Genomic DNA, 26,221 nt, shown 5'->3' on the forward strand with positions numbered 1-26,221 from the left:
CAAGTTTTGAATATTAAATTTTTTACCATTTTCAATAACTGACATGTCAGTACGTATGACTATGTAAGTAAAATTATACGTATAGATGGCATTTTTCATCTAATATATTCTTGATTTAGCTGCTTGATCGAAGTGATTGACTATGGAGTAATGCATATTTACAGGTGCCAGCCTTGGAACACAATGGCAAAATTATTGGAGAGAGTCTTGATTTAATTAAATATGTAGACAGCAACTTTGGGGGGCCGTCTCTTTTACCTGATGTAAGATTTGAGTAATTCATTTGTGCCCTCGATCAAAAGCGTTTTGTCTCCATTTATTTCTCTTGGTCTTTGGACTCAAGTAATTTTGGGAAATGTTGTAGGATCCTGCTAAAAGAGAGTTTGCTGAAAAGTTGATAGCTTACACTGACACCTTCAACAAGACAGTGTTTACATCATTCAAAGGAGACACGGTAAAAGAAACTGGTAAGCTTTAAAACTTATTGCCCTTGTGAAATAATTTCACGTATAACTGTAGAAGATCGGATTGACTAAGACCTTGAACTTGCATCAGGTCCAGCTTTTGATCACTTGGAAAATGCTCTACATAAGTTTGATGATGGGCCATTTTTCCTTGGGCAATTCAGTTTGGTAAGTTGATTTCTCAACTATGTTACTTTAATTTTTCTACACTGCATACTTTTGGCTTGGGTATGTTCTCTCCCAAAATTTGTTGAGATTCAAGATTTATTCCAAAGTATATTCCGCCTGCAGAGACTAATCATGTTGATTTACATATGGAAAGTGGAAACAAATAATATGTCCATAACAACAGTAACATCTATGATTGGAGGGTTTGCCATATATATTTATGATTGGACTATGTGATCCTCAGGCGGACATAGCTTTCGTACCATTTGTTGAAAGATTTCAAATCTTCTTATTAGAGGTCTTCAAGTATGACATCACAGCAGGAAGGCCTAAGCTTGCAAAATGGATCGAGGTAATGATATATAAACCCATCCACCAGAAATTCGAATTAAGCTTTACTCCTTGAGATATGTCTCTCCCATTGTGTTTGTTTGCGAAATATTGGTGTCAACAACATCTACCTACTACAATCGTTCAGGTAATTAATTTGTGGAGATAATCCTCTTTATAAAAGAATAGATAAAACTTCCAACTTAAACAGACAAGCTACTGCAAGTCTAGGTCCTAAACAACAAACAATGCATTAATTAATGAAACAAATAGACTTCTGCTGTAACTGAAATGTGGAGCACATGAGCTGCCAATAGAAGACTCCCAAACCTTGCCTCCAAAAAGGTAGTATCGTGTCTGATTTTGTAGTGTTTGGAGCCCAATAAAAGATGAATGATGACTGATATGTAGTCAAGTTCATACCTTTTCTTGGAGATTACGGCTCACATGACATACACGTTTGCATTATTTTCTTTGTAGCATTGATTTGAAAGATTAGTGAGTTCCTAATGCATTGAGGTTCTTGGATCTTGAATGGTACTTAGTCTTGTTAAACCTTTTGCAGGAGATAAACAAGATTGATGCTTACAAGCAAACAAAGACTGATCCCATAGAGCTTGTTGAATTCTACAAGGCTCGCTTTCTGGTACTACCTTTTTAGAAAATGTGTTATAAACTTGATTCAGTTTTCGGAAATTTTTTTATTTTTTATTTTTTGCTAACCCCTCCTAATCAATCGAACGTTCCTTTCTTTCTCAGGCTCAGCAGTGAACATGCCAGCAAGTCTTCTAGACATAAAGCTAGTGGCATTGCGCCTTTATGCATTGATTCTTAGTATGTAATAGGAATGTCTTGAGTGCGAGTGTACTAGTTAAATATACCTATATATAAAAAAAAAAAAAAATAAGAGTGTACTAGTTAAATATATGGCTACGTGTATGTATCAACGTGCTTTAATGTGTTTGGATTGCTTAAATAAATAGAAATCATTTGGTACCATATATGCTAGAACCTTCTGCTTATTGATGATTATGTTTTTATTTGGGTAACTATGTACATTCGGTACCCAAGAAAAGGCATGCAATGGATTTAAGACTTTTAGTACGATCTTTCAATTATTCAATGAAGGAACTTTAAAAAAAAAAAAAAAAAAAAAAATTCAATGAAGGGTAGTGCTACCGATTATAACTAGTATACTTGCCAGAATCACCCAAAAAAGAAAGACAGAAGAGGAAGAAGATTGTCTACCTACCATGAACAATCCTTATATGCAAGTAGCTGATGAAATTTGTGGATTTCCATAATTCATGGTAGAAACACACGGGAAACCTCTGGACGCCAGTGGTGACCGACGTAGCCCAACTTCAGGGTACGGACCTCAAACATGTCTTGCTCCCTAGAAATTGCGGGTTCAATAGTATTCTTGGCAGCCCTTGAAAATAAGAGCAATGAAGGTGATGGAGAAAAGGAGAAGTCGAGCAAATAAGGACAAGGAAATTGAGATGAAAGGAGAAGGCAAATGAAGTAAGAGGTGAACAGGAAGGATAGGACAAAGCTTATATAGAGGAGCAATGATTGACCTTCCAACTTTCATGAACTGGATGTGGGAAATAGAACGGTTTGAATCTCGCAAGACACGCGGCACGACGTAAAGTATGGGGAGCCGCCTGATAACCATCAATGTGGAAAGGATAGGACGACCACAATCAAGTATCAGAACCAAACCATCAGAGAACGTACCAATAAAGTTAGGGAGTGAAGCGTCGTAGACTCGTATGTTGCATCAAATGACAAAAGGGTCCAATAAGGGAGCCCAGGGGCCCAACATGTGAAGGAATTGGGAGGCAAAAGGGTCACCCCACTTGGGAAGAAACGATACCAAGTGACGACAACTGTATAAAGACATGAAAAGAGAGGAAAGAAGAAATTCCTATAGAACTAATTCAATAGGAATTGATGGGATAACTGTAAGGGGATTTTTCCACCGAGCTAGAGGCCCAGAGTATAGGCCAAAGTACAAGGGAGGCCTAGGCCAACCGAGTAGCCCATCGACCATCAAGAGGCCCCCAGCCTTGGAGCAGAGGGCAGCTCGCGAATTTAAAAATGCAGGAAACCCCTCATAACGCAAAGGAGGGGAAACATGCCACCTTGGCACTCCCTTGCGGAGCTTAGTCCCATGTAACCTTGAGTAGATAGGCGAGCGCAAATCGCAGAGAGCCTTAATCCTCTGACGGATGGGGAAGGGGTGATCTGACAGAGTGAACCCAAAGGATAAACAACACAGAGAGCCATGCTGCATTAAATGCACTATCCCAGAAGCCACGCTGCATTAAAGGAACCTGACTAAAGGAACCACTAAGAGGATACATCCCCTTGACACAGGGTATGGGTGGCCGATCCTAGAAATCGGGTATAAAAAACGAATTCCCATGTACTAGGAACTCTCTGCGCTTGGGAGTGATATTTTGGAAGCCATCACTTAGCAACAATAAGAAGAAGAAATTGACTTAGTTACTTTGAGAGAACCAATCTTTTGATGAGCAATTATGAATATTTACACTTTTATAACGTGTAAGTCTCGCATATTTCTTTTAATAAAAATAGATAAATTTGAAACTTCTAATATGAAAAAAATTACTTTTTAATAGTATATCTAACTTTTTTTCAAATTAAATACTTAAGATTTGCATATCCTAAAATTACATAAAGTATTAGCATTGGAATGTTGTTTTGAAATCCATTTTTATTGATCACTTCAATTTAAATACCAAAAGTGGGAACCACCAACCGAAAAACCAAGACCCTAATAATAGTAACCCAAAATAAATGGACCACTGTTTGAACTTCCTAAATGGAACCCATAACCCATTTTAGAGTCCTAGACAAGTAAGATGTCACTTAAATCTATTGAATCTGATACCAACTACCGACAAGGACTCATTAACACATGTCGAGTTAAATTTAGCTTACAACTACATAATGGGCTGAGCATTGAGCCCTTACCATTCCCGTACCCAAAGAGCAATTTGTCTACGTACAACCGGGATGAGAAATTGCTGGGGAATCAGTCGACGTCAGCTAATACATTATTAAAAAAAAAAAAAAAGTAAACGGACGAATGAAAGAAAACCGAGACAGAAGAAGTAGGAAGAAAAAAAAGAAAGAAACCAAAACAGCCAGATCTAAGATTTTGTCCTTCCTTTGTCGCATTTCATTTCCACTTCTTTTTTTTTTTCTCTAGGCGAAAAACCAGATATGAGATTTTGTCTTTCCATTTTTGTATAAAAAATGATTGTGAAAATTGTTTATAGCGACAATGGGTGAAAAACCATATATAAGATTTTGTCCTTCCACCATCTTTCTTCTTTGTTACTTTTTTTTTTCCTCGTTTCTGGGTGCAAAACCATATTTGAGATTTTGTCCTTTCATCTTTGTAGTAAAATGATAGTGAAAAATTGTTTATAGTGAAAATGGGTGGAAACCTAGATTTGAGATTTTTTTCTTTCCTCCGTCTTCCTTCTTCGTCACATTTCTTCTTCCCATAACTCCATAGAATACTTGAAGCAATATTCCTAATAGCATTCCCAGTTGAGAGAAAGAAAAAGGAAGTGTTAATAGCACTTGCGCAACTTGTTGTGAAAGAAAAGAACCAAAATGTATTGATTCATTTGAATAAGCTAAAAATCAATGTTTCTTTATAGTTCTCGTAATTCGTTTTACTTGATTAGAAGTGCAGCTGAACCATGCAGAGAGCTCTAGAATGACCAGAAGAAATGGGGGGCTTCGTGAGGCAGTGACTTCATGGAGAAGATGTTAGGAGCTTTGTGGGGATGGAGAAGATGAAGGCAAAGGCTTATGTCTTCATGGGAACAGGGGTTTCAATGGGATGGAGGCCACCAGCCACTTCAGTCTCTGCTTGGCTATCAAATTAGAAACTGCCACGTCATACGCGATGCTACGGGGGTTTCCCAAGTTGGTTTCGAGTAAAATTTTTGCCTAACTACTTGATTTATAGAATTGTGGGTGAGGAGAGAGAGATCCTCCCTTTGCCTAACTACATTTTCTAAGAATAGCATCTATATTCGGATAATCAAAATATGTTTTTGAGTAAAATATAGTCAAAATTTTAGAGATTGTTCTGATTGAGCCCCATATCTGGATGACCATTTTGGAGAAATATTTTGGGGTGGCTAGATCCTCATTGTTGAACCCAAGGTTTCAAGTTTTGTGTAATTATATATCTACACATGGATTTTGATGATAACAAATGAATTGAAAGAATAAAGGAGTCTCAAGCTCAAATTATCTACAGAGTGGAGTCAAGCACATCAAGGAAACAAGTATGAGCAAGAAGGGAATAAGTTCACATTAAAGTGATAGAGTAATGTTGTAAATCTCTTAAAAATTCGAAATTAGGATTAAGGCTCAAAATTGATATTTTATCATAAAGCATTAAAATACATTTTCCACATGTACATGAATATTTTGAAAATTAAATTTGAAAATTTTGAAAGATGATTGATTGTCATTTTTCACATGTGCATACTTTGATTAAAGGATTGAACTTTGAAAATATTAAAGATGATTGATTGTCATCTTTCACATGTGCATGTTTTATTTGAATATTTTCAAAAGTGATTGATGTTTTTTTTTACTTATGCAAAAGGTAGATGATTTTGTTTGAAAATTTTGAAAAGTAAAGTGTGATCCTTTTGTCATATGCAAAAAGTAAAAGATTAGATTTGAATTTTTTTGAAAAGTAAAGTGTGCTCCTTTTGTCATATGCCAAAAATAAAAGATTAGGTTTGAAGTTTTTAAAAAATGAATGATGTTGTCTTTGACAATTGAAAAAGAAGAACTTTTTATTTGAATTTTTTGAAAAAGTGAATGATGTTGTTTTTGACATGTGAATCTTTTTAAATTTGAATATGAAGTCTCATATGCTTATAAATAGATCATTTGAGAGTTTCACATTTACAACATCCAGAGCATACAACATTCATTCAAAACTGTCATTCTCTCTTCTTTAAGCATTGAGCTTTAATCCTTGTTCATTTTGAGAGAAATATAATTTGCGCTATATTGTTCTTATTTCACTCATTGAGGAGTGTTTTCTGATAACCTACCCACTAGCAGCTCTTGTATCAGAAAAAGGGTGTGTATAACCTTTGTGCGTGTAGAAAGTGTTCTACACAGGGAATAGTTGAATCACCACGTGTAAAGTGATTGCAAGTGTAGAGGGTGTTCTACACGGATCCTTTGTAGCGGTGTTGTTTAAAGGTGTAATAGGTTTCTATCTTCACCTGAAAGAGGTTAAATAGTGAATTTGGGATCCTCAAGGGGTAGCTTGAGGCGAGGATGTAGGCAATGGGGCCAAACCTCGTTAACATGCTGAGTTTGCTTCTCTCTTACCCTTACTCTTTATATTTATTACTGTTTTATATTTTGTTTATATTTTATATTGTATATTTGATTTATAATTGTTATTTCTTTAAATACAACTCAATTCACCTCCCTCTTGTATTAGTCATCTAGGCAACAATTGGTATCAGAGCTAGTTGACTTGTACTGTTCATACAGGCAGATCACTCATGGGAACTTTCGCTTGTGACTGTGTCACCGAAGCAAGACTCTCCGACCATGGGTGACGGTGCACCGGTAGAGACGGTGGCCGGCTAGTCTAGTAGGTACAATTGTTAGGTGACATAGGTGGGGCCTATGATCAGTAACAATTGGTATCAGATCTAAGAGCTCTATTATAAGATTAACTATCTTTTGAGTTAAGATCTTATGACTAACATTGCAGCTTCATTTGGTAAAGGTCAATCTAGTAGTCGGCCTCCACTCTTTTGTAGAGATAATTACTCATTTTGGAAAGTTAGAATAAGAATATTCCTTCAAGCTCAAAGTCGAGAAATCTGGAAATGCATTGTAAATGGACCTTATATTCCAACAAAAGTGGTTGATGGAGTAAAGGTCAAAAAGGAAGAAGAAGAGTTTGATCGTGAAGACGATAGACTTTATACTTTGAATTTAACTGCTATGAATTTATTATTTAATGCTCTCAATGGAAATGAGTTTAATAAAATAATGAATTGTGCTACGGCAAAAGAAATTTGGGATAACTTGGAAGTTACTTATGAAGGAATTTCGCAAGTCAAGAAATCAAAAATTTATATTCTTACTCATGAATATGAAATGTTTAAGATGAATGATGATGAATCTATTTCTAGTATGCACACTCGTTTTACTAACATCATAAACAGCTTGACAGCTCTTGGCAAAATTTATTCCAAGATGGAGATAGTAAGAAAAATTCTCAACTCTCTACCAAAACACTGGGAATCAAAAGTGACAGCGATTCTCTACCTCAAGAAGCTCGAAGTGAATGAACTCATCAGGTCTCTTATCACTCATGAGTAGAAAAATGAAAGCCAAAGAAGAGCTTGGCACTTAAAGCTATTCCTCATGAAAGTGAAAGTGATGAAAATGAGGAAAATGAAGACAAAGATGAAGAAGTGATGATAATAAGAAGAATTCAGAGGTTCTTAAAGAAAAATAAAACTCCTCCGAGGAAATCCTTCAAAAAGTTTTCCAAAAAAGATTCAGGTAAAAATGACACTTTAATTTGTTATAAATGCAATAAACCTAGTCATATCAAGCCAGATTGTCATCTGCTAAAGAAAGATCGAAACAAGGGCAAGAAAACAATAAAAGCTACATAGGATGATGATTCAAGTAGCTCAGACAGTGAAGCAAGCAATGGAGAATCAGCAAATCTTTGTCTTATGGCTAAAGATGACATTGAGGTAACAAATCTTGATAATATTGAAGATCCTTCATATGAAGAATTGCAAAATGTTTTAGAAGAGGTAAATGAAGAATTTGAAAAATTGGGTATCAAGTATACTGCTTTGACAAAGAAAAATTCTTCTTTAACAAACGAAATTGATATTTTAAGAAAAAAAAGTATCATTTTGAAAGATGAAAATCTTGAGTTGAATAAGATGAAAACTGATTTAGAAAATATTGTTGAAAACTTTACGAATGGAAAAAGAAATTTTGAAAAACTTCTTGGTAGTCAAAGATGTGTTTTTGACAAAGCAGGCTTGGGATATATGCCAAAATAAAAATACAAACCTTATAAAAATTTCTTTGATAATCCTTCTACATCAAAAACTAATATTCAAAATTCTTTTCATAAAAATAATTTTGTCAAAAAACGATATTATTATAATCATTCAAGTTCTTCATATATGTCACATGCTATTTGCAATTTCTGTAATAGAAATAATCATAATTATCATACTTGTCCTATTAGAAGAAATCATACAATGACTATTAGGGCTATATAAGTACCTAAAAATCTTGTTTCTTCTAATACTAATAAATAAAGAACCCAAAGAACTGGGGTACTAAGAAAAATCATTTTAATTATTTTTATAGGTATGCATGAGTCATCCACAAGCAAAAACAAATGGTTTTTAGATAGTGGATGTTCAAGATACATAACGGAAGACAAGACTAAGTTATTTGATCTTAGATCTAAAGAAGAAGGACACGTGATATTTGGAGACAACTTGAAAGGGAAAATCGTGGAAATAGGTAAAATTGGTAATGAATCTTCTCTCATAATTGAAGATGTTCTACTTGTTGAAGGTCTAAAACATAATCTTTTGAGCATAAGTCAATTATGTGATAAAAGATTTACAGTTACTTTCAAAATGGATAAGTGCATTATTTTGAATTATCAGGATTGTAATATTTGTTTTATTACTTTTAGAAGCAATAATGTTTATACAATTGATTTTGAAGAAATTACCTCACAAGATGCTATTTGCTTTTCAGTTCAAAATGAAATTAGTTGGCTATGGCATAGAAGATTAAGTTATGCCAACATGGAACTTATTTCCAAACTTTCAAAAAATGATCTTGTGAGAGGTTTACCAAAAATAAATTTTCTTAAAGATAAAATTTGTGATGCATGCCAATTTGGTAAACAAACAAAAACTTCTTTTAAAACCAAGAAACATATTTCCACTACTAGACCATTGCAACTGTACACATGGATCTTTTTGGACCAAATAGAGTTGCAAGTCTAGGAGGAAAATATTATGCATTTGTTATTGTTGATGATTTCTCTAGATATACTTGGGTCATCTTTCTTGCTCATAAAGATGAGGCACATAATGTCTTTACCAATTTTTGCAAGAGAATTCAAAATGAAAAGGGCTATATTATTTCAAGTATCTGAAGTGATAGAGGAAAAGAGTTTGTTAATAAATATATTGAAATATTTTGTGATGAAAATGATTTTATGTATAATTTTTATGCTCCTCGAACTCCTCAACAAAATGGGGTAGTAGAGAGGAAAAATAGATCTCTTCAAGAGATGACAAGAACAATACTCAATGAGAACAACTTGCCTAGTTATTTTTGGGCCGAAGCGGTAAGTACTGCATATTATGTTATAAATAAAATTATGCTAAAGTCTAAATTAGATAAAACCCTTTATGAGGTTTGGAATGAGAAAAAACCCAACATTTATTACTTTCATATATTTGAATGCAAATGTTTTATTTTGAATGATATGGATAATTTAGGCAAGTTTGATGCAAAATCTGATGAAGGTATTTTTCTCGGGTATTTTACTAATAGTAAAGCTTATGGAGTATTCAATAAAAAGATTTTGATTGTAGAAAAATCTACGCATGTAGTATTTGATGAATCTAATTCTCCACTCTCCAAGAAATCTATTGATGAAGAAACATGAGGTATAAATAACATGAAAAGTCTCAATCTCAACAAAGAAAACACAATAGAAGAAGTTCAACATGGAACCATTAGGAAAGATCATCAAAATTTAATACAAGATGCAACTAAACAGTGAAAATTTGTGAAAGATCATCTAGTGGAACAAATTTTGGGAGAACTTTCACGAGGTTTAAGTACTCGATCATCTCTTAGAAATATTTGCAATCATACTACTTTTCTATTTCAGACTGAACCCAAAAATATTGATGACGCACTTCTTGATGAATCTTGGATTCTAGTTATGCAAGAAGAGTTGAATCAATTTAAAAGAAATGATGTTTGGACACTTGTTTTTAGACCAAAAAATCATACTATTATTAGAACAAAATGAGTTTTTAGAAACAAGAAAGATGAGTCTGAAGTCATTATTAGAAATAAAGCTCGACTTGTAGCCCAATGTTTTAATCAAGAAAAATGAATCGATTATGATGAGAAATATGCACCAGTCGCAAGATTAAAAGTTATTCGAATGCTACTTGCATATGCTTGTTATAAAGATTTCAAACTTTTTCAAATGGATGCTAAAAGTGATTTCTTAAATGATTTTATAAATGAAGAGGTATATGTTGAGCAACCTCCAGGTTTTGAAAATCATATTTCCCCAAATCATATTTTCAAACTCACAAAAGCACTATATGGACTTAAACAAGCTCCTAGAGCTTAGTATGAGAGACTCAGTGGTTTCTTAATTGAAAAAAAGTTTTCCAAGAGGAAAAATTGACACAACTCTTTTCATTAAATATGAAAATGATGATATTCTTTTGATTCAGATTTATGTTGATGATATAATATTCGGTGCTAATAATGAAAATATGTGTCAAGTTTTTGCTAAGACTATGCAGGAAGAATTTGAGATAAGCATGATGGGAGAACTTACATTCTTTCTCGGATTGCAAATTAAGCAAGCAAAAAATGAGACATTCATCAATCAATCAAAATATATTAAGGAATTACTGAAAAAGTTAGGGATAGAAAGTGTTAAGGAAATTGGAACACCAATGAGCCCATCAACTAAACTTGATAAAGATGAATCCGGTAAGCTAGTTGACTCGAAAATATATCGATGTATGATTGGTAGCTTATTATATTTAATAGCCAGTAGACTAGATATTATGTTTAGTGTGTGTTTATGTGCACGCTTTCAATCATCTCCAAAAGAATCATATTTAATTACAGTTAAATGCATTCTTAGATATCTTAGTGGTACAATTAATCTAGGGTTATGGTACCCTAAGCACACATCTTTCGATCTAATCAGCTACACAGATGCAGATTATGCTAGCTGTAAAATAGATCGAAAAAGCACTAGTAGAGCATGCAATTTCTTAGGTCATGCACTAGTTTCCTGGTTTAGTAAAAAATAAAATTCTGTTGCACTATTTACTGCTGAGGCAGAATATGTTGCTGCGGGTAGTTGTTGTGCTCAAGTTCTCTACATGAAGTAATAACTTGAAGATTTTAAAGTCATGTATAATCACATTCCAATCAAATGTGATAATACAAGTGCAATAAATCTCTCAAAGAACCCAATACAACATTCTAGAACTAAGCATATTGAAAGAAGATATCATTTTTTTCGAGATCATGTGCAGAAAGGCGATATAATACTAGAATTCACAAATACACACGATCAGTTAGTAGATATTTTTACAAAACCCTTACCAGATAATAGATTATGTATGATTAGAAGAGAAATGGGAATGATACATGCTATGAATATCTCTTAAAAGATAGACCAGAGTCAATAAAAATAGAGAGAGATTTTTTAAATACTTTTACATAAACTTGAGATTCTTAGCCTCATGTTTGAGACGCTCATTCTCTTCATACAATATCATGTCATCCCTATCTATGGAAACTGGCAAGCGGAATGAAGAATCTAACAGAGATTTCAACTGTTTATTCTTCTGCCGAATGATTCATTCCCTTATGTGAGACTCTTGAATAATTCGTTGAAGTACAATAATTTATTCTTTAAGCTTTTCAACCTCATTATTTCTGACTTGTAGCCATTGGGAAAAAGCAACAATAGATGAGGAGTAACGAGTCCCAAGACTCACCAAGTCGTAGATAGCATCGGAATATGACTTATTAGCCAAATTATTATTTTCTTGCTGTAACATGGCACTAATGACAGCTGGAAAAAGGACAGAAGGTTGAGGTGTAGAATGCCTCATGGATGAATCTAGAGAAATGTTAGAAGAATGAGCCATTGAGAAAAGAATTGAAGGCTTAAAGCGAGAATGCTGAAAGAATGCAGATGAGTTATAGATATGAGAAGAAAACTTGATGCAGATTGGATGAACTTTAAGACTGATTTTATAGAGATAGCATAAAGAATAAGACAAGCTATCATCCAAGCCAAAGATCAATGTGATTTTTTTTTACCGATCGGTGAAAATGACATTTTTTAAGAAACTCGGAGCCCTCAATCTCGTTCATCAACAACATCGGGCGATAATTTCAAATCTCCAGCCACACTTGTCGGGTCACGGACGGATCTATTTTTTTAACTATCTACAGTTTCTACTAACGCACCGTTTTCTTCAGTCCATTTACTTGTTGCGGATCCTTTTCAATGATGTCAAAAGGGGGAGAAGTGTTAAATTAGAACATTAATATTGTTTGAATTGCTAAATTTGTTATATATGTTTGGAATTATATTCATACTTTTACTTGAAAAACTAATGCATATTTTCAGGGGGAGCTTAAGTATTAATACAGGTTTCATGTTCTATCAAGTATTTGTCATATCAAAAAGGGAGAGATTGTTGAACCCAAGGTTTCAAGTTTTGTGTAATTATATATCTACACATGAATTTTAATGATAACAAATGAATTCAAAGAATAAAAGAGTTTCAAGCTCAAGTTGTCTGCATAATGGAGTCAAACACATCAAGTAAACAAGTATGAGTAAGAAGGGAACAAGTTCACATTAAAGTGATAGTGTTGTAAATCTCTTAAAAATTTGAAATTAGGATTAAGGTTCAAAATTAATATTTTATCATAAAGCATTAAAATACATTTTCCACATGTGCATGAATATTTTGAAAATTAAATTTGAAAATTTTGAAAGATGATTGATTGTCATTTTTCACATGTGCATACCTTGATTAAAGAGTTGAACTTTAAAAATATTAAAGATGATTGATTGTCATCTTTCACATGTGCATGTTTTATTTGAATATTTTCAAAAGTGATTGATACTTTTTTTGACTTATGCAAAAGGTAGACGATTTTGTTTGAAAATTTTGAAAAGTAAAGTGTGCTCCTTTTATCATATGCAAAAAGTAAAAGATTAGGTTTGAATTTTTTGAAAAGTAAAGTGTGCTCCTTTTGTCATATGCCAAAAGTAAAATATTAGGTTTGAAATTTTTGAAAAATGAATGATGTTGTCTTTGACAATTGAAAAATAAGTACCTTTTATTTGAATTTTTTTTTAAAAATGAATGATGTTGTCTTTGACATGTGAATCTTTTTAAATTTGAGTATGAAGTCTCATATGCCTATAAATAGATCATTTGAGAGCTTCACATTTACAACATCCAGAGCATACAACATTCATTCAAAACTTTCATTCTCTCTTCTCTAAGCATTGAGCCTTAATCTTTGTTCATTTTGAGAGAAATATAGTTTGCGCTGTATTCTTCTTATTTCACTCATTAAGGAGTGTTTTCTGATAACCTACCCACTACCAGCTCTTGTATCAGAAAAAAAGTGTGTATAACCCTTGTGCGTGTAGAAAGTATTCTACACAGGGAATAGTTGAATCACCACGTGTAAGGTGATTGTAAATGTAGAGGGTGTTCTACACGGATCCTTTGTAGCGGTGTTGTTCAAAGGTATAATAGGTTTCTATCTCCACCTAAAGGAGATTGAATAGTGAATTTGGGATTCTCAAGGGGTAGCTTGAGGCGAGGACGTAGGCAATGGGGCCGAACCTCGTTAACATATTAAGTTTGCTTCTCTCTTACCCTTACTCTTTATATTTATGACTATTTCGTATTTTGTTTATATTTTATATTGTATATTTAATTTATAATTATTATTTTTTTAAATACAACTCAATTCACCCCTCCTCTTGTGTTAGTCATCTGGACAACACTCATATATAAGTCTCTGATGTAGATCCCCAAAAGGGTAAAAACTCTCTCTCCTCTGTGTTGTAATAGTTTCAGTAGAAAACTGATACGTAGCGTTTTGTATTTCACTTTCTAAAATTGTACAAAGTCGTTGATGATGAAGTATAAAAAGGAAGGAAAAAGGAAGGAATACATCAGAACATGTTTAATCAATTCTCCTCTTCTTCTTCTTCCTCCTTCTCTCATTCTTCTTCTTGATTCTGCAGATTGACTATCTCGTCTGTGTAGTGGGTCCATAACAATATAAGGTTTGTTCATGGTAGGTAGACAATCTTCTTCCTCTTCTGTTTTCCTTTTTTTGGTGATTCAGGCAAGTAAACTAGTTATAATCAGTAGCACTACCCTTCATTGGATAATTGAAAGGTCGTACTAAAAGTCTTAAATCCATTGCATGCCTTTTCTTGGGTACGGAATGATTTCCATTCTGTTGGCATCGAATGTACATAATTACCCAAATAAAAACATAATCATCAATAAGCAGAAAGTTTCAAGCATGTTACCAACTGATGTCCATTTATTTAAGCAATCCATACACACTAATGCACGTTGATACATACACGTAGCCATATATTTAACTGGTACACTCGCACTCAAGACATTCCTATTACATACTAAGAATCAATGTATAAAGGCGCAATGCCACTTTATTTAGCTTTCTGTCTAGAAGACTTGCTGGCATGTTCACTGCTGAGCCTGAGAAAGAAAGGAGCGTTCGATTGATTAGAAGGGGTTAGCAAAAAACATAATTTCTGAAAACTGAATCAGGTTTATAGCACATTTTCTAAAAAGGTAGTACCAGAAAGCGAGCCTTGTAGAAGTCAACAAGCTCTGTGGGATCAGTCTTTGTTTGCTTGTAAGCATCAATCTTGTTTATCTCCTACAAAAGGTTTAACAAGACTAAGTAACATTTAAGAACCAAGAACCTCGATGCATTAGAAACTCACTGATCTTTCAAATCAATGCTACAACGAAGATAAAGCAAAAACATATGTCATGTGAGCCCTCTGGTGCAGCAGGTAGAGGGTTGCTTCTGAGCATGCATAGACAAGTATGCTCAGGCTCCATTAACTCAAAACGGTAATCTCCAACAAAAGGTATGAACTTGACAACATATCAATATCATTCATCTTCTATTAGGTTCTAAACACTACAAAATCAGACAAGATACTACCTATTTGGAGGCAAGGTTTGGGAGTCTTCTATTAACAGCTCATGTACTCAACATTTCAGTTACAGCTGACGTCTATTTGTTTCATTAATTGCTGCATTGTTTGTTGTTTAGGACTTAGACTTGCAGTAGCATGTTTGTTTAAGTTGGAAGTTTTATCTATTCTTTTATCAAGAGGATTATCTCTACAAATTAATTACCTGAACTATTGTAGTAGGTAGATGTTGTTGACACAAATACTCAGCGAACAAACTCAATGGGAGAGACATATCTCAAGGAGTAAAGCTTAATTCGAATTTCCAGAGGATGGGTTTATATTTCGTACCTCGATCCATTTTGCAAGCTTAGGCCTTCCTGCTGTGATGTCATACTTGAAGACCTCTGATAGGAAGATTTGAAATCTTTCAACAAATGGAACGAAAGCTATGTCCGCCTGAGGATCACAGTCCAATCATAAATATATATGGCAAACCCTCCAATCATAGATGTTACTGTTGTTATGGACAGATTATTTGTTTCCACTTTCCACGTGTAAAGCAACATGATTAGTTTCTGTAGGCGGAATATACTTTGAAATAAATCTTGAAACTTGACAAATTTTTGGTGAGAACATACCCAAGCCAAAAGTATGCAGTATAGCACCAAGGAAATAAAAATTAGAGTATCATAGTTGAGAAATCAACTTACCAAACTGAATTGCCCAAGGAAAAATGGCCCATCATCAAACTTATGTAGAGCATTTTCCAAGTGATCAAAAGCTGGACCTGATGCAAGTTCAAGGTCTTAGTCAATCCGATCTTCTACAGTTATACGTGAAATTATTTCATAAGGGGGCAATAAGTTTTAAAGGTTACCAGCTTCTTTTACTGTGTCTCCTTTGAATGATGTATACACTGTCTTGTTGAAGGTGTCAGTGTAAGTTATCAACTCTTCAGCAAACTCTCTTTTAGCAGGATCCTATAACATTTCCCAGAATTACTTCAGTCCAAAGGCCAAGAGAAATAAATAGAGACAAAACGCTTTTGATCGAGGGCACAAATGAATTACTTCAATCTTACTTCAGGTAAAAGAGAGGGCCCCCCAAAGTTGCTGTCTAAATATTTAATTAAATCAAGACTCTCTCCAATAACTTTGCCATTGTGTTCCAAGGCTGGCACCTGTAAATATGCATTACTCCATAGTCAATCAACTCGATCAAGCAGCTAAATCAAGAATATATTAGATGGAAAATGACATCTATACTTGCAATTTTAGTTACATAGTCATACGTACTGACGTGTCAGTTATTGAAAATGGTAAAAAATTTAATATTCAAAACTTGAAATTCAAACTAAAAAAGAAAACACTATTAAAATCGAGTTGCCACTCGGTACGTATAATATTGTGCGTAAAATTGTAGCTAGCTCTTGCACTACTCTACATTAGATATGCAACACTAATCTACACAGGTATATTCTCTTCCATATTGGCACCTTGTTTTCAGGGTAGACTTTCTCCTTATACCAAGCAGGCCTGTTTCCAAGGTTAAGTGGAACTAATTTGATCTCGTCTTGTAATCCCTGCACCTCGAATCATTCAGCGACCAAAAACATAAACTCAAAGTAAAAGAAAACCCCCGACAAACGAAAAAAGGAGGAAGAGGACAAAAGAAGCCAAAGGGGTAAATGGCCTCCTGTAAAATTTGAGTACAGAAAACAAATTAAAATTAGGAAATGAAGAACAAAGAGACCAAAGTGACGAAAAAAAACCTTGAAATTCCTGGTGATCCATACACGCTGTGCAAATGGGCATGTGTAACAGGAGTACAACCTTCGATAACAACAAAGAAATCCAAGTTCATTTTCAAACACGGTGCATAAACCATAAAAACCAAAACAAAATAATAATAATAATAATAATAACAACAACTAGGAGAGCAGAGTGAACCTCGTAGTTCCATCGAAGAGAGGGGGAGGTTCGGAAGTGGCATCCAAGGATGCCGGAAGATTCACATTCACTCCTCTGTACAACCCAGGATAATATAAATAAATAAATAAATTTGACAAGAATGCACAAATTCAGAGAAACCCAAATAAAAAAGCATCTGAGAAGTTGGAAAATCCATGGAAATGTCGAATTTCGAAAAAACTTAAAGTGCAGCCATATTGATGAAGGTGGATTTTAGAGAATGGAGATGCTTTTTACTTTCTACTGATAAGCAATGGCGTCTACGTTCATGTGGGGAAAGCTTTATATAGAAGTTTCGGGCCCGCTAATCGCGAGCAGTGACGTAATTTTAAAGTTAGAGAGAGAGAGAGAGAGAGTTGACAAGTATACGTTTGTAGTTGACAAGTATACATATTACATACGTTGTCTTTAGATCATTGGCATTGCTAATTCATTTGGGATGAGATTTTGGCTAATATCCCGTTGAAAATATTAATATATATTAAATTATGATCGATTTAGATTATGAAATAAAATGAGATAAAATAAAATAAAAATTTTTTAAATAAAAGTTAAATTAAATATTATTTTTTAATATTATTATTATTTTAAAATTTTAAAAAGTTAACTTAAAATTTTAAAAAGTTGAATTATTTATTATATTTTATGTGAAAATTTGAAAAAGTTGTAATGATGAGATGAAATGAGTTAAGATAAGATAAAATACTTTCTGAATCTAAACGGGATTCATTCATTTTAAAGTTAAAATAATAATGTAATATTATTTATTTTTTTAATAATTTTTTTATTTTACAAATACATTTTATATATTAATTATAATTTAAATTTTATTTAAAATTAGTATTTTTCAACTATTTTTTATATCAACCTAATTATCAAACATAATATATCCTTGTTTACAAAAAAAATTTTGAAAATCTAGACAGAACATAGCCTTTTTTATTAATGAAAGTTTAAAAAAGAATTTAATAAAACTTTATTAATTATCTGTAAATAAAATATGGGTTTGATAGGTAAATAGTAACTCTAACTTTAAAAATTTCTTTAAAGTTACTGTAACTTAAAATCTAAACTAAAAGTTTTTAATTAATCCAATATAAGTCGTTTATACAAAATTTAGCTATATTTTGAATTGCACTAGCTGCCCTAATTCCAATGCTCTTATAATTTATTAGAAAATAAGTAATGATGGATACCGTACGTACAGGTGCAAATCTATTATCCATTATTCATCAAATAAATTTTATATATTTATCAAAATATATTATAAAATATTAAATATTAAATAAAAAAGTTAAAATAAAAAATATTATAAAAGTTGAATAAAAAATATTATAAAATTAAAATATTGTTAAAATATAATTATATAATATTATTTTTGTTTTAGACTTTGAAAAAGTTAAATTATTTTTTATTTTTTATTTGAAAGTTTAGAAAAGTTATAATGATTAATATTAATGACGTGTTTCATACACATTTTAGTCGGGCTCTCAGCGGCCAAGTCTTTTGTTTTCAGAGCCTACAATAATAAAGAAGAGATCGGGAAATGTGGCCCTGGGGTGGCCCGGGTACCCTTTAATGCCTTAGTTAGTAATGGCTTACTAAGCAGTAGGAGCAAGAAGAGAGTGAGTGCTAGTGTTTGAGCGGGAAGATTCGATCATTTACCTAGTAGTCTAATGGGCCTTTTTATACTCGGCCTGAAGAGTCAGAGGCCATACCTAATGGCTTGGGAGAAAAGAAGTCCTCTTGGAACTCCCTCCGTTATACCATCTTTAATACGACGTTATCTGGTGAATTCATTTAATGCAGCGTAATCTTTTGGCATTATTTTGGAGTCCAATCCTTTTCTCTTGGTGTGCTTCATTATCCTTCCTCTGACCCGACTTTTCGCGCTTCTCATGTGACGTCTCATCTTGGCCCGGATAGTTATAACCGATTTACATGGGTAATGGGTTCTTCCTAAACCGTTGGAAGGCTCTTGCTAGTTTAGGTTGGGCCATTTCGGACTATCTGGAATATGAGAAACCTGCTTAATGTTGGGCTTAGGCTGGCCTCCAACAAAAATATCCTCAACAATTAGTTTGAAAATTTTATATTTGAATTATGTTTGGAAAGAGGATGGGGTGAGATGAAATGATATGATAATTTTAGAATAAGATCTATTTCCAAATAAGCTCTAAGAGCCAAGAGGGATGCCAATGCACATGATAGGAAAAACTCATTTTCTTATGACAGGTTTGGAGAGTAAGATAAGATGAAAATTTGTGAATAGTAATGAGATAATTTGTGAATAGTAATGAAATAATTTGAGTTGAGTATTTTTTAAATTTTGAGAATGGAGAGAAAAAAAGTTGAATAAAAAAAATTATAAAGTCAAAATATTATAATAATATCGTTTTATAATATTATTTTTATTTTATGATTTGAAGAAGTTAGAATTATTTTTTATTTGAAATTATGAAAAAGTTGTAATAATTAGTTTAAAAAATTTGTAATGATTAGTTTGAAAATTTTATATTTAAATTATATTTGATAATAAGATTAGACTTGATAAAATAAGATTAAATAAGAATTTTATGTTTCATAGATTAAAGTGAAATTTCTCACATGAATTTTAAAGTTATTCACCTTTTTCTAAAAGAAGTTTGTAAGCCTGGCACAAACCCTAGATTATACAAATTAATTTTTTTTTTATTTTTTTTTATTTTAGTCTCTTTAATTTGAGTTTATTTTTAAACAATTTTGTGAATACGTGGCGTTTTAATGTTTGTATAATTTTTTACACATGTGCACATACTTTTGGTTCCAACATGGCAAGCGGCATATAATCCATAAAAGTAATATTATATACTATATTATCGTTCAATTATGATAAATATATAATATTTTATATAGTTGGATAAAGATATAATAATAATATAATGTATACATTATATTCTCTTGAATAATATTATACATTATATTTTCATTTTATGATGTAAGATGTAATATATTTATTATTAAAAAATTATGTTGGTTTCTTTTAAATAATATTTATTAATAACATTTTCTTAAGAGTCATTATTGTCTGGTAACCATTTACTTTGACATTCAAGTGGGTAATATTTACAGTTTATAATTAACGTTGACTGCAGTTATTTTCTTTTGGCCGATCGGTTGTTAAAAGAAAAAAAAAAAACATTACTGTTTTTTTATCCTTTCTTTCAATAGCCCAGTTTTTTTTAATAAAAAACAAATCGTTATCTGTGAAAGTAAATTTCTTTGCTGCCGTTATCTTTTCATCCGAACGTTGGTGTTAATACCTCATAACTGGTCTTTTTAGTACCCTTAGATATAACTGCAGGTAAAACTGAGATTATGGCTTTGTACGCTTCTTTCATTATGTTTAGCTTTATTGAGGAGATATTTATTTGGCCTATTTTCTTACCGTTGGTACGTGTTAATGGAGGTAATAACTATGGTTAATTGGCCAACATTCCTTTTACGGATCTTTGATAATGGCCAACGTTTTTATTGTTTTTCTTCTTTATTATCCAGATGTCGTATGTACAAACGGCTACCTTTTTTTTTTTTTTACATGCTAACTGCTTTCTATATATTAGGGGCGTCCATTTAGTCTAAAAAGAGGCTTTTGAAAGTAGTATTATCTTGATATACAATAAAATAAAATAGAGGGTTGTACGTAAATATTTGTTGAGAGTATTTCTAGATAAAAGAAAGGTGTTCTTCTGGTGGAGTTTTGAGTTCAACCACTTGTGCAGAGTTGGTTCGGGCTATATGACGATCAGTTGAGCTGTTGTATCTTGGAGGAGTCAAGTCAAGAGAAGTTCTACTGCACCGGTTAATTTAAAACTTTGTACATCGCAGAAGACTTGAATCTCCTTAAAGAAAGCGAGATTTCCGTGCCTCAGTCCAAACTGGCTTCGTTTATATTTTAACTTTATTGTAATTTTTATTACATTATTGTGTAATTTTACCAACAAATTATTTAATAATAATAAATATGTTATAAAACTATCAAAAGGAGAGAGAGAGAGATAGAGCTCAGAGAAGTTATGAAACTTATGAATTTCTTAAAGAATTCAACGATATATATAGGCGTACAAAGGGAACTATACTAACTTACTATGTTGTACTATGCTGGTACTATGCACTATGCATATGTCGGCCAACTCACTATGCTAGTACTATGCTGACACTATGCACTATGTATATGTCGGCCAACTCACTATGCTAGTACTATGCACTATGCATATGTCGGCCAACTCACTATGTTAGTACTATGCTAACACTATGCACTATGCATTTGACGACTAGCTCAAGGTGGTAATACAATTTATTTTACAACACTCCCCCTTTGGATGACCATATATAATGAATATGCCTCGTTAAAACCTTGCCAAGGAAAAACCCTGTGGGAAAAAAAAACAATGGCGAAGGAAAAATAATACAATATTCATGTGTACCGTAAAATGCTTTAAGATTGCCTCATTAAAATCTTGCAAAGGAAAACCCAGTGGGATAAAACCTTAGCGAAGGAAAAAGAGTACAATCAGTATAAGTCTTCAAGACATTACTCCCCCTGAAAAGTGCATGATAAAAGGTCTTCAAGTCTCCGCATTCTAATGTTCTGCACAATCTTCTTAAATGTTGCAGTTGGTAATGCTTTTGTGAATAAATCTGCCAGATTATCACTTGATCGTATCTGCTTGATTTTAATTTCACATTTCTCTTGAAGTTCATGAGTATAAAAGAATTTAGGTGAAATATGTTTGGTTCTATCACCTTTGATATATCCTCCTCTAATTTGAGTAATACAAGTAGCATTATTTTCGTATAAAGTTGTTGGGCTATCATTAATCACTGGAAGACCACACTTTTCTTGAATATGTTGGATCATTGATCTTAGCCAAATATATTCTCGACTTGCTTTATGAATTGCAATGATCTCTAAGTGATTTGAAGAGGTAGCAGATAGTGTTTGTTTGACAGATCTCCATGATATAGCAGAATTTCTATAAGTAAATACATATCCAGTTTGAGATCTAGCTCTGTGTGGATTTGAAAGATAACCTGCATCTGCATATCCAACTAATTATGGATTTGAACCATGTTGATAAAAGAATCCTATATCAACCGTACCTCGAAGGTATCGAAGGATATGTTTAATGCCATTCCAATGTCTTCGAGTTGGTGCGGAACTATATCTTGCAAATAAATTAACTGAAAATGCAATATCAGGCCAAGTGCAATTTGCAAGATACATCAGGGCTCCAATTGCACTGAGATAAGGTATTTCAGGACCAAGAATTTCTTCATTGTCTTCACAAGGACGAAATGGATCCTTCTGCACATTAAGTGATCGAACAACCATTGGAGTACTCAGGGGATGAGCTTTGTCCATGTAAAAGTGTTTCAAGACTTTCTCTGTATAATTTGACTGATGAATGAGAATTCCATTTGGCAAATGCTCGAGCTGCAGGCCGAGACAAAATTTCGTTTTGCCAAGATCCTTTATTTCAAATTCATTCTTTAAATATGTAGCGGTTCTTCTAATCTCTTCAGGAGTTCCAACAAGATTTAGATCATCAACATAAACCGCAATAATAACAAATCCGGAGTCTGATTTCTTAATAAAAACACATGGACATATTGGATTATTCTCAAATCCTTCTTTCAATAAATATTCGCTAAGGCGTTTATACCACATGCGTCCGGATTGTTTTAACCTATATAAAGATCTTTAAAACTTAATAGAATACACACTTCTGGATGTACTCAGATTAGAAGCTTCAGGCATTTTATATCCTTCAGGGATTTTCATATATATGTCATGATCTAATGATCCATATAAATATGCAGTGACCACATCCATCAATTGCATATTCAATCTTTTTATAACTGCCAAACTGATCAAATATCTGAATGTGATTGCATCCATAACAGGAGAGTATGTTTCCTCATAATCAATCTCCGGTTTCTGCAGGAAACCTTGTGCAACAAGTCGTGCTTTATATCGCACAATTTCATTGCTTTCATTACGTTTACGTATAAATACCCATTTATATCCAACCGGCATTACACCCTTTGGTGTTTGTATAATTGGTCCAAAGACCTCTCGCTTTGCTAGCGAGTTTAATTCAACTTCAATAGCTGATTTCCATTTTGGCCAGTCATCTCTACATCGACATTCTTCGACAGTTCTTGGCTCAATTTCTTCATTACTTCTGGTAATGTCAAGAGCCATTTTATATGAAAATATGTTGTCGACAACAGTTTTATTTCTATTCAAAATTTCTCCTGTACTCATGAAATGTATCGAGATCTCGTTAGTTTCAGGTACCTGTCCCTCTTCAAAGAAAGACATTTCATGAAATACCTATTCAGGAGGTTCTTTCTCAGGAGATTTACTCTTTTCAGGAGCATCAATTACTCTTATGGCCTGTGTTGGTATGGACTCTTCAGGAGTACCAAATTCATTTTGTATTTTCCTCTTCCGAGGAATTTTGTCCTTAGCACCAATAGGCCGTCCACGCTTCAGGCGTATCTTAGATTCGCCTATTGCTATTTTAGTAACTTGTCCTTCAGGGACTGCAATCCTTGCTAGAACATTAACAGCAGAAATATATGATTTTACCACACCTTTAGTGTCAGTAAATACATCCGATAATTGGTTTGCAACACTTTACAAATGAATAATCTTTTAAACTTCTAGATTACATTCTTTTGTACGAGGATTAAATTGGGAAAGAGCTTTATTTTCCCAAGTAATTTCCTGTCGTGCTTCAGGCACCGACTTCTCATTACCCAATGTTGGAAAAATGGATTCGTCAAAATGACAATCCTCAAAACGTGCCTTAAACATATCCCCTGTAAGAGGCTCAAGGTATCTGATAATAGATGGAGAATCAAACTCAACATATATCCCAAGTCTACGTTGAGGGTCCATCTTTGTACGTTGTGGAGGTGCAATTGGAACATATACAGTACATCCAAAAATACGAAGATGAGAAATATTTGATTGCTGACCAAATGCAAGCTGTAATGGTGAATATTTGTGATATGCTGATAGCCTAACTCGAATTAATGATGCTGCATGAATGATAGCATGTCCCCAAGCAGAAATAGGAAGATTTGATTTCATGAGTAAAGGTCTAGCGATTAGCTGAAGCATTTTAATCAATGATTCAGCTAAACCATTTTGAGTGTGTGTGTGGGCAACTGGATGTTCAACATCTATTCCTATTGACATGCAATAATTATCAAAAGCTTGAGATGTAAATTCTCCTGCATTATCCAATCGAATAGTTTTAATTGGATAGTCAGGGAATTGTGCTCGTAGCTTAATTATTTGTGCAAGAAGTTTAGCAAATGCATCATTTCTAGTGGAAAGTAGACAAACATATGACCATCGACTTGATGCATCAATTAAAACCATAAAATATCTGAACGGTCCACTTGATGGTTGAATAGGCTCACATATATTCCCATGAATCCTTTGTAAAAAAGATGGAAATTCAAAAAGAACCTTTGAGATAGATGGTTTGATAATCAATTTACCTTGAGAACATGCAGAGCATGGATATTCATTGGGTAAGATAATCTTCTGATTCTTTAGGGGATGTCCATACGAATTATCAATTATTTGTCTTATCATTATTGATCCCGGATGTCCAAAGCGATCATGCCAAGTCATAAATATTTTGGGATCAATGCACTTCTGGTGCATTACAACATGTGATTCAATTGTTCTCATTTTTGTATAATACAATCCAGATGAGAGGGCATGCAGTTTTTCTAATACGAGCTTCTGGCTCGAAATTGTTTTAGTAATGAGAAGATACTCTTTATCCTCTTCGTTAATGGTTTCAATATGACAACCATCACGATGTATATCTTTAAAACTTAATAAATTTCTTTTGGATTGTGAAGAAAATAGAGCATCATTAATACAAAATTTGGTGCCATTAGGCAACACAATATAAGCTCTTCCGGAGCCTTCAATTAGATTCGATGAACCGGAAATAGTATGAACATAGGCTTTACTCAATGTTAGATTTTGAAAATATTTTTTTATCCTTAAGAATTGTATGAGTTGTAGCACTGTCAGCCATACATACATCTTTATTATTCATCTCGGAGATAGAAAGTTCATCAATAAAACTCATGATTCTACAAAATATATAAAACTTTCATTACTAAAAAAATATTGCAGAATAAAAATATTTTACAATAATATAAAGGAAATACATTAATTAAAAAGGAACACTTCCATGATTAACTCTACCACTAGAATCCTCAAAGAAATCAGAAACATCAAGACTTGTAATATCTTCTCCATCTATAGAATTTAAAGCATATGATGGTTCAGCAAAATTTGTTTCAAATTTCTTTATTTTTTCTTTTATAGAAGATTGGTATAAGTTAACCAAGTGCTTAGCTGTACGACAGGTACGAGACCAATGTCCAGTCATACCACATCTATGGCATTCATCTTCATATTTCTTTACAAATTTATTTTGAGGACCTTTGCCTTTCTCTGAGTTGAACCACTTCTGGTGGTATGGTGTATATCTATTATTTTCCCTTTTAGTGTGGTCACTTCTAGGACCTCCACTTTTATAGTTTTTCTTACCACGTCCATGCCATCTTTTTCTTTGAAAAGATGCACCATTCGCTTTTGGGAATGATGTAAATCTAGTACCATTCACTTCAGAGAATGATATAGAACCAGTAGGACGTGACTGATGATTTTTTGATAAAAGCTCATTATTTTGCTCAGCTAATAGAAGACAAGATATAAGTTCAGAATATTTCTTGAACTTTCGCTCTCGATACTGCTGCTGCAGGAGCACATTCGAGGCATGAAAAGTAGTATATGTCTTCTCTAACAAGTCATCATCAGTGACTTTTTCACCACATAATTTCAATAGCGAGCTAATTTTAAAGAGTGCAGAGTTATATTCACTAACACTTTTGAAGTCTTGCAACCTCAGGTGCATCCAATCATGACGAGCTTTTGGGAGGATTACAGTTTTCTGGTGTTCATATCTCTCCCTTAAATCATTCCATAAAATAAGTGGATCTTTCACCGTTAGATACTCAGTTTTTAATTCTTCATGAAGATGGTGCCGAAAGAAAATCATTGCCTTAGCACGGTCCTGCAGGGACCCTTGATTTCCTTCTTT

General features: G+C 33.2%; 2 protein-coding genes across 4 annotated transcripts in view; one reads left to right on the plus strand and one right to left on the minus strand.

The window, feature by feature from the left end:
• Positions 1 to 26,221, plus strand: part of LOC122276066 (glutathione S-transferase L3-like) — a 32,340-nt gene that overhangs the window by 966 nt on the left and 5,153 nt on the right. The window contains exons 5-10 of one of the 2 annotated variants that reach the window (XM_043085512.1): positions 165 to 263; positions 365 to 467; positions 556 to 632; positions 877 to 984; positions 1,528 to 1,608; positions 1,722 to 1,963. In XM_043085512.1, coding sequence (XP_042941446.1) covers positions 165 to 263; positions 365 to 467; positions 556 to 632; positions 877 to 984; positions 1,528 to 1,608; positions 1,722 to 1,733 — 480 coding nt within the window. In that variant the 3' untranslated portion in view covers positions 1,734 to 1,963. Of the gene's footprint in view, positions 1 to 164; positions 264 to 364; positions 468 to 555; positions 633 to 876; positions 985 to 1,527; positions 1,609 to 1,721; positions 1,964 to 26,221 lie in introns of those variants that run through there. The other variant, XM_043085511.1, reaches the window with a different exon arrangement.
• On the minus strand, positions 14,404 to 17,324 carry LOC122276069 (glutathione S-transferase L3-like). 2 transcript variants are annotated; one of them, XM_043085515.1, is made up of 10 exons: positions 17,219 to 17,324; positions 17,013 to 17,087; positions 16,835 to 16,895; positions 16,559 to 16,645; positions 16,145 to 16,243; positions 15,941 to 16,043; positions 15,774 to 15,844; positions 15,412 to 15,519; positions 14,715 to 14,795; positions 14,404 to 14,611 (listed from the first exon to the last, which is right to left on the minus strand). In XM_043085515.1, the coding sequence occupies exons 1-10, from the start codon at positions 17,227 to 17,229 to the stop codon at positions 14,600 to 14,602; spliced, it is 708 nt and encodes a 235-aa protein (XP_042941449.1). In that variant the 5' UTR covers positions 17,230 to 17,324; the 3' UTR covers positions 14,404 to 14,599. The 2 variants fall into 2 exon arrangements, with proteins under 2 accessions (XP_042941449.1, XP_042941448.1); XM_043085514.1 differs by having other exon boundaries at positions 15,774 to 15,850; positions 17,219 to 17,323.

Source organism: Carya illinoinensis, chromosome 9, assembly GCF_018687715.1.
Source record: "Carya illinoinensis cultivar Pawnee chromosome 9, C.illinoinensisPawnee_v1, whole genome shotgun sequence".
Taxonomy (NCBI): domain Eukaryota; kingdom Viridiplantae; phylum Streptophyta; class Magnoliopsida; order Fagales; family Juglandaceae; genus Carya; species Carya illinoinensis.